Genomic DNA, 9034 nt, shown 5'->3' on the forward strand with positions numbered 1-9034 from the left:
CAGAACCCCACCTGGGGAATAACTGGCATGGCGGAGAGGGACCTGGTACTGGAGTCATGGGGCCTGGGTTCAAATGCCAACTCTCCCAGTGTGACTCTGAGCAACTTAGTAACTGCCCTGTGCCTGTTTCCCCATGTGTAAAACAGAAGTAACCAACCTACCTTGCAGAATTCTTACAAGGGCTAAAAGCAATCGTATGTATTTGTTTTTTTGTTTGTTTGTTTTTTGAGACTGAGTCTCACTCTGTTGCCCAGGCTAGAGTGCAGTGACGCGATCTCAGCTCACTGCAACCTCCGCCTCCCGGGTTCAAGCGATTCTTGTGCCTCAGCCTCCCGAGTAGCTGGGGCTACAGGCATGAACCATCACACCCGGCTAATTTTTGTGTTTTTAGTAGAGATGGAGTTTTTGCCATGTTGGCCAGGCTGGCCTCGAATTCCTGACCTCAAGTGATCCACCCGCCTCGGCGTCCCAAAGTGCTGGGATTACAGGTGTGAGCCACCATGCCCGGCCAGCAATCGTATGTATAAAGCACATAGAAAAGTGTCTGACGTGTAGTAAGCACTCACTAAATGTGAGCTACTTTTATAGCTATTCCTACTCCTACCAAACTAGGCACTTGGTAGACACTCTGCAGCTATTTATCAAATATTTGTTATTAAGATCAGCCTGAAGTCCAATCAAGGAGTGAGTTTGAAATCAGAGAATGGAAGTTCAGAGCAAGCCCCCCATCCCCATTGAACAGATGGAGAAAAGGGTTGGGCTTTCCCAAGAGGGTCCTAGATGACTTGAATCGGGGCCAGGGCTGAGTCTCGGACCTACGCTGGTTGAATGAATGACTTGGTCAGGCCTGGTAGGTTTGTCAGGGTTCCCCTGGGCATGGGAAGCCCCTCACTTCTTTAATATGGACCCACACCCTCCAGCCCAGCCCTGCTTTAAGACCCCTCTGAATTAAATTGGCCAATTTCTCCCAGTGGGCCGGTTCACTGCTCCCATGCCCTCCCAGACTCGGGCGGCTCCCTGGAGGGCTGGAGGTCATCTGCGATGCTGGAGAAGGGCTGGGTCCTCTGGAGGCTTTCGCATGTCAGTCTGAAGAGGAGATGAGTTGGGGGTTCCAGGGAGGCACCACAGTTGCCAAAGTCCTCGTGCCTCCCTGGCAAGCCTCTCCCATCCACTTCCGCCATGACCACTGCCCTGCTGACTCCAGGAAAACCAAACTAGAAACAAAAGGAGGTTGGGACTAGGGATGCCATTGGGATAAAAGAGTAAGAAAGAGACGGGTAAGGCCAGACGCAGTGGCTCACGCCTGTAATCCCAGCACTTTGGGAGGCTGAGGCAGGTGGATCACCTAAGGTCAGGAGTTCGAGACCAGCCTGACCAATATGGTGAAACCCTGTTTCTATTAAAAATACGAAAATTAGCCAGGCGTGATGGCGTGTGCCTGTAGTCCCAGCTACTCGGGAGGATGAGACAGGAGAATTGCTTGAACCGGGGAGGAAGAAGTTGCAGTGAGCCAAGATTGTGCTACTGCATTCCAGCCTGGGCAACAGAGAAAGACTCTGTCTCAAAAAAAAAAAAAAAAAAGGAAAAAAGAAAGAGGCGGGTAAGTGATGGGGGAGGGAAGGGCTCTGGATAGATGGGATAGGGTTCTTGTGCAGGGTCTGAAAATCTTTTCTCATGCCACAAATGATATAAAAACAGGTCAGGCTGCATAATTCGCAGGGTTCAATAGCAAATTAACACGGTGGGGGGGCCCTTGTTCAAAAATTAAGCATTTCAACACAGCAACAGCCAAGCATGAAACCAAGCCTGGGACCCTTCTGAGCCTGGGACCTTGTGGCGCTGCAGGTTACACATCTGTGGATCTGGCCACATCCACAAATCTCTGAGGGCATATATAGGAGTGAGTTTTCCTGGGAAAAGGGCCCTCAGTGGTCAAGGTAGGACCCAGAAGGCTAAAAATCACTACAACTGAGGTAGGTGAGGGGCCCTTCTTTTCACCACCTCCTCCCTCCACTCGGGCAGGGTGGGGGGCTAGTGAACACGCTGCATGAACCAGCTTCAGAGTAGGGCAGGCTATGGTGGCCAAGGGGACAGAGAAAGGTGGACATATGAGAGATGGAGATTAGAGTTGGGAGAGAGAGGCGAGAAGGCTGGCTCCCGGGTTTGTGACTCGAGCAACAGAATTAGTCCACAGTGGTGCTATTCACGGAGATGAAGAAAAGCTAGCAGAAGATCAGGGTGCTGTTTTGCTTGGCTGGGTGGCAGTGAGAATTAAGATTCCTATTCTAGGTATGAGAGGGTGTCAAGCAGAGATAATAAAGCTTGGGAGGAGATGAGATGAGACACACACATTTGGGGGCCATTGGTCTAGAGATGGCATCTAACCCTACTGGAATGGCTGAGGTCTCCTAGGAATTCAATGGGTGCAAAGGCTCTTGGGTACAATATCTGATTGCCCTGACACCTCACATGAGAGTATGTGTGTGTGTGCCTCATTTGTAAATGTTCTCATTTGTAAATGCAGGTGAGAATCATATCTCCATCATAGGATTTCATAAGTAAGCTTGTGGAAGGGGAACGCTTAAGACAGGCCTTGGTATCTGTTGAGCCCCCCAAGGATACCAGCCATTGTAACAATAATAATCACATCATGTCATCCTTCCACAAATATGTACTGAGCCTCCAGCGTGTGTCTGGCAGTGTCTTGGGGCTTTGGATGTAGCCATGATCAAATGTATTAGAAGGCGGTAAGTACTACGGCAAAAGGAAAGCAGAGCAGGGTAAGAAGCATGATGCGGAGGAATGGGACGGGGGCTTCAATATCGAATAGGGTGGCCAGGGGAGCTCTGCTTAAAAAGTGACATTAGAGCAAGCCCTTGGAGGTGAGGGAGTGCCACACGCAGATGTCTGAGGGAACGGCTGGCCAAAGACCGTCAGCAGAGTGCTGGGGGGTGAGGCCTTAGGGTAAAGGGTAGGGGACCTTTGTAAAGGCTCCTTGTGGCACAGGGGGCTGGTCCTCCAACAGGGCAACACCAGGTCTGCCCCACAATGAGGCAGAAGGCTCTCACATGCTGGAGAGAGCCCGTTGTCCAGCATGGCCAGGGAGCATAGACCTTTAATATGGTAGAGGCAGCCTCTTGCCCACATAGCAGCTGCCCAAGCCTTTGGGTGGACCTTGAGGCTCCCCCTGGCCCATGGAAGGGCCTCACCTGGCACAGCAGGCTCACCAGCAGGGCCTCTCCTTCTCTTGGCCATGGAGCGTCCCCTTCCAGCAAAACTCGGCCGGGCCTTTGCTCCAGGGCTCCCAATCCAAGCATACATCGGAGTCATTTTCCTCTGAATCTGTGGAGACATGAGGCAAGGCCTCTTGGCTGATCACATGCTGTCTCCCACCCCTGACCCAGGAAGGAGTCCCCTGGCAGGCCTGGGTGTCCCTGCAGCCTTGTCTGAGGGTAAGGCCAAGGCAGAATCCTATGAGCCAGCCTTGAAGCCTCAGGAAGTCTTCAGGGCCTTAAAGGGTGACCAGGGACCAAGAAAGAAGGCTGTTCCTGTAACTCAGAAAATGGCCATATCCATCTACTAGAGGGGAGGACACACAGGTGAGCAAATGACATGCCATACTGGGCATGGTCCAGGAGGAGGCAGTGAAGAGACACAGTTATTGACCCATCCAGGCATTTGTCCACTAGTTCATTCATTAACAAGTATCTGAGTACACAGCCACAAGGATCTCCACTGTAGCACTGTTTCGTGGTGAAACACACACATGAACAATAAAACACCTGGAAACTGTGTCCATGTCCACAGAGCACAAGAGGTCTGGGTGACTAAGCTGTGGCACAGTCACACCACATGGAGACCCAGACCTTCCGTCTGACGGCTTGTCATGAAGCTGTTAAAATGTTTGCATCATATGTGTATCTTCTGATTTGCAGGATATCTATGGTATATTATAAGCAAATGGAAGAGAAATGTAGGATCTTTTTGTTTTGAAAGGCAAATGCTGCCCCCTTCCCCAATTCTTTTTGAAAACCTGCACACGTTGGTAAGCATGTGCACGAGTTTGCTGACAGACTCATCTTGGGGAGGTAAGGTGAGAAAAAGGAGGGGATGGGGAAGATTATTTTTCTTACTAAACTCTTGGCAATGTTTCACTTGTTGCAGGGAAGTAACAAAGGTTGTTTGCACAATGGGCATAATATCAGCATCTTCTAGGATGAGGGTTAACTGAAGACAGACATGTAAAACTCAGCACAGGACTTGGCACAGGCCTTCAACGGTGTTGGCAGTTAGTATGTCTTACAAGTCAGTAGGGGCTGGGCACGGTGGCTCACGCCTGTAATCCCAGCACTTTTGAAGGCCAAGGCGGGTGAACCATGAGGTCAAGAGATCGAGACCATCCTGGCCAACATGGCGAAACCCCGCCTCTACTAAAAGTACAAAAATTAGCCGGGCATAGTGTGGACCTGTAGTCTCAGCTACTCGGGAGGCTGAGGCAGGAGAATTGCTTGAAACCAGGAAGTGGAGGTTGCAGTGAGCCGAGATCGCGCCACTGCATTCCAGCCTGGGTGACAGAGTGAGGCTCCATCTCAAAAAAAAAAAAAAAAAAAAAAAAAAAAAAATAGGATGGTGTGAAGTGACTGTTCTTCACTAGAGAGAGTATTTTTTGAACACAGAGTATGTGTGAACTGTTGTTACATTCCTTTTCTCATCTAATCCTCTTAACAACTTCCTGAAGTCAATTACTAGTATTTCTTGTACTTTACAGATGAGGATGGTGAAATCACTTGTCCAGGCTCACAGCCAGGGAATGGTGCTACCGGATGCGAATTCAGCCTCCCCACTCCACAGTTCCCACTGGGTGCGTTTGGACTCAGGGGATTTAAAGGCAGCTTTGAACTGAACACTTTGCTCCAAGGGCCACCATGAGGGGCTGTTGCGCCACTCTTCTGTTTCAGCCCCAAACCCATCTCTTTGGAGGTTTCCCTTCATCCTTCTGCAAACTCCTTTCAAATCACAAAAGTAAAATACTGGCAGCAGGGCATCTTCCCCTTGAAGGGTGTGTGTGGCTTCCTCCACCTTATGGCCATGTCATGGTCAGACAGTAGCACTGTCCCCCACTGACCAGCTTCTGCAGGAGTTGAGCTGCCCATTATCATTTTTGCCTCAGTGCCAGTTTCATCAGGCAGCTCCCCTTTCCTCCCCACTTGCTCCTCCTTCGACTTGGGAAAGTGCATCCTATCGGGTACTCCACACTTAACCCTCTGTCTTCTGAGGCCTGAAACTGCCCTGAGGAGCCAGCAGGAGTGTTGGGGGGGTGGGGATGGGGAGGAGGTGGCAGAGCTACTCCTGTCTGCTTTTCAAACTGGATTTTAGGCAAACTGATTCCAATAAAGGAATCCACAGCAGAATAGAAAACCATAGGTCTGGGTGGCCTGACCCCTCTTAGCCCTCCAAATCCTGACATTGGGTCAGTTCCCAGCACAAGCGCAAAACACACACAATAATATCGGAAATTTTAGAAGATGGGGAACCTGAGGGAGGAATGCCCACCTCACTTTAAGGATGGTTTCTCTTCATTGCAGAATTAACAAAGGACTTATTTCAAAACGCCACATGACACCAGGGAGTAAACAGCCTCTCAGGAGAAAGTCTGCGGAGGGGTTGGGGTGGGGTAGGTTGTGGATGGTTTTGAAGTTGGGTCTCCAAGCAGAGTGAATGTTGGAGGAGATTCATGCCGCAGGCCTTGGCCTGGGTGGTAGGAGAAATGTCTCCACTCCAAAGAAGGCATCCAAAGCCACACTACCTACATTTCCTCCCACATTGACAAAACCAGCATTGGTTGGATTATTTTCTCAGCCTACAGGAACATACCATGTGCCAGGTGTGTATGTGTACTGTGTGCTCTGCCCTGTAAGCACCTGATAGGTATCGACCACTGGAGCCTGTCACAACCCCAGGGGGCAGGTACTAGTGTTGTCTTCATTTTGTAGATGAGAAAAGCAAGGCTCAGAGAGGTGCCCACCATCATACAGCTGGTAGGTGGCGGAGTCACAATTTGAAGGCAGACAATTGGCTCTCTTAAGTTCACAGATGTATGACCTTGGACAGTTTGCTTCTCCTCTACAAGCCTCCATTTCCCCAATTGTGATATAAGTATTATTATGCAGGGTTATTCTGAGGATTAAATAAGATTATGCATGTCCAGTGTTGAGCACAAGGCCTGGTACATAGTCAGTGTTGCAAATAGGTTCACTATTATTAGGAACTATTAAGCAAGGATGACTTTGGGAGGCCAAGGCGGGTGGATCATGAGGTCAGGAGATCCAGACCATCCTGGCTAACATGGTGAAACCCCGTCTCTACTAAAAGTGCAAAAAATTGGCCGGGCGTGGTGGCAGGCACCTGTAGTCCCAGCTACTCGTGGTCCCAGCTGCTCAGGAGGATGAGACAGGAGAATGGCATGAATCTGGGAGGCGGAGCTTGCAGTGAGCTGAGTGAGCCACTGCACTCCAGCCTGGGCGACAGAGCAAGACTCCATCTCGAAAAAAAAATAGTAATAAAAGAAGCAAGGATGAGGCCAGGTGTGGTGGCTCACACCTGTAATCCCAGCACTTTGGGAGGCCGAGGTGGGCAGATCACCTGAGGTCAGGAGTTCGAGACCAGCCTGGCCAACATGGTGAAATCCCATCTCTACTACAAATACAAATATTAGTCAGGTGTGATGGCACACACCTGTAATCCCAGCTACCCAGGAGGCTGAGGCAGGAGAATCACTTGAAGCCAGTAGGCGGAGGTTGCAGTGAGCCGAGATCATGCCACTGCACTCCAGCCTGGGTGACAAGAGTGAGACTGTCTCAAAAAAAAAAAAAAAAAAAGGATGAAATCTGAACCTGTGTCTTCCAGAGTCCAGAGAGACAGCTTTTATCACCAGTAGCAAACAAGTCTGACTCCCCACCAGCTGTGGGGACCAATGCCTGAACTGTACCCCTCAGGGAGAGCTGTGGTCTACCCTGGGACTATGAGGAGAATATACTTTAAATAAACATTTTCTAGAGACAAGAGGGCATCCCAGGTTCTTGCTAGGAACTCCCAATAATTACACAATTACAAGTCCCTACATTTGAGATCATGGAGCTAGTGGGGGTGTGGGGAGGGACTTCTCACCCTGCCTCAACGACATCTGACCATTGCTGGCAACATGTGCTGCGCCCTCCCTGCCTAGCTGGCCAAAGGTCATGGCGCTCAGCAGCAGGAGGTGGAAGATCAAGTGGTCCCCACAAAGATGCCTTTTTTTTGGGACACAGGATCTCACTCTGTCTGCTGGAGTACAGTGGTACGATTTCGGCTCACTGCTGCCTCGACCTCCCAGGCTCAAGCAATTCTCCCACCTCAGCCTCCTGAGCAGCTGGGACCACAGATGCATGCCACCACACCTGTCTAATTTTTGTATTCCTTGTAGAGACGTTGCCCAGCCTGGTCTCAAACTCCCGGGCTCAAGCAACCTGGTCACCTTGGCTTCCCAAAGTGCTGGGATTACAGGCGTGAGCCACTGTGCCCAGCAGGAAGAGACCTCTTGCTGAAGGGGATGCTCAGGGAGACACATGCCAGAGAAGCATAAGTCCCCCTCCTGCCACACAGCCAGGCCATATCCTGGCCCAGCCACCCCTAGCTTCCTCCACAGCCAGCCTGGTCCCACCTCTTGCTCCTCTTGCTCCCATGCTGAGGTCAGGGTGAATGTCAGTTGGCTTCCATGAGCCTGTCTCCCAAAGAAGCCAGATCCTTTCTGATACATGACCTAGGCAGAAAACAGTGAGTGGTCTGCAGGTACCTGAAAAATGCCTAAGGCTGCTGTATCCCGTTGTGCAAGCTGTTTACTGCACAAAACCACCCAACTGAGAGGGTGAGCAGTGAGCTGAAATCCAGCCCATGCTCTGCTCACAGAGCCTTGTGCCCCAGCTGAAAGGGGCACCTAGAAGTTCATCTCCTGGAGGGATAACCTCTTTCTAATTTGTTCAAAAGATCACTCTCAAACTCTAGGTTCAAACTCTAGGACTCACTCTCGAACTCTAGGTTAAGAAACCCTAAACAACCAAACCACCTTTCCACTGAAGAGTTGACTGCTTGTATCTAAGCCAGCACTTAAAATGACTGAATGAAACCCCTTTTGCAGTTGTTTCAGGACACACTGGCCTATTTGGCCACCTGTCCAGCTCCAGGATTAAGGTCCTGCCTGGGCAGGGTAAGAAGCTCACCTTGGCTAAGTAAGAAGCGTAGCCAGATGATCAATAAGAACAGCAAACCCACAGGGAGGCAGAACCAGAAAACCGGGAAAGAAAATGTGAGGTCGTTCACCAGCGGCATCAAAGGGTACTTCATGGTGCATGTGTGGCTAAGCTGGGCCAACCTGGGCTGGGCTGGCAAGGCTGCCCCAGGGGACCTGGCAGGCTGGGCCATGCTCTGCTCTCAGCCCAATTGTGACTGGGCTGTGATGTAACAAGGAAGTTACAGTGTCCTTCAGGCAAAGTATGCAGGGGACACTCTGAGGGAGAGGTGTTCTGGATGAAAGGGTGGGAAGCGAGGCAGTGAGACAGAGTCTGGCTGAGAATTAAAAAGCCCAGGTTTCCAGGCAGGCCTGGGTTTGAATCTCAGCCCAGTAGCTATTGGGTTCATGACACCCCTCTGACCCTCTTTCTTGTAAGATGGAGATAATTTTGTTAAATTAGAAAAACAGATGGGACAAAAATTACCCTCGGGATCGGTGTTCATACACCTGAAGTCACAGAGCCCCTCCAGGAGCCAGCTGGGTCCCCAAGTCCTGTAATACCAGCTGTGTGTGCCCACATCCACACTGTGGGAGTGCTGGGGACTGCGGCAAACTGGGTGGAGCTTACTGCATCCTAAGCATGCAGTGATGGCAGCTCCCACCAATAACTGCTATGAATGAAATGCAGGTCCATTATTGCAGGACTCCTAACTTTCCCAAGCCAGGCAAAAAGTCTAGATTTCTATGTGGTATCTCCCAAGTTTAAAA

At 50.4% G+C, this 9034-nt stretch overlaps 1 protein-coding gene across 2 annotated transcripts; it reads right to left on the reverse strand.

Moving 5' to 3' along the window:
• Window positions 1-823: 823 nt before the first annotated feature.
• On the reverse strand, window positions 824-8503 carry ADIG (adipogenin). 2 transcript variants are annotated; one of them, XR_012091235.1, is made up of 3 exons: window positions 8256-8503; window positions 3114-3342; window positions 824-1214 (listed from the first exon to the last, which is right to left on the reverse strand). XR_012091235.1 is itself a non-coding variant. In XM_008017603.3 (3 exons), exons 1-2 carry the CDS (start codon window positions 8455-8457, stop codon window positions 3224-3226), a joined length of 321 nt encoding a protein of 106 aa, XP_008015794.2. In that variant the 5' UTR covers window positions 8458-8503; the 3' UTR covers window positions 824-1214; window positions 3210-3223. The 2 variants fall into 2 exon arrangements, 1 of the variants encoding a protein (XP_008015794.2); XM_008017603.3 differs by having other exon boundaries at window positions 3210-3342.
• Between the last annotated feature and the right edge of the window lie 531 nt (window positions 8504-9034).

Source organism: Chlorocebus sabaeus, chromosome 2 (assembly GCF_047675955.1).
Source record: "Chlorocebus sabaeus isolate Y175 chromosome 2, mChlSab1.0.hap1, whole genome shotgun sequence".
Lineage (NCBI taxonomy): Eukaryota > Metazoa > Chordata > Mammalia > Primates > Cercopithecidae > Chlorocebus > Chlorocebus sabaeus.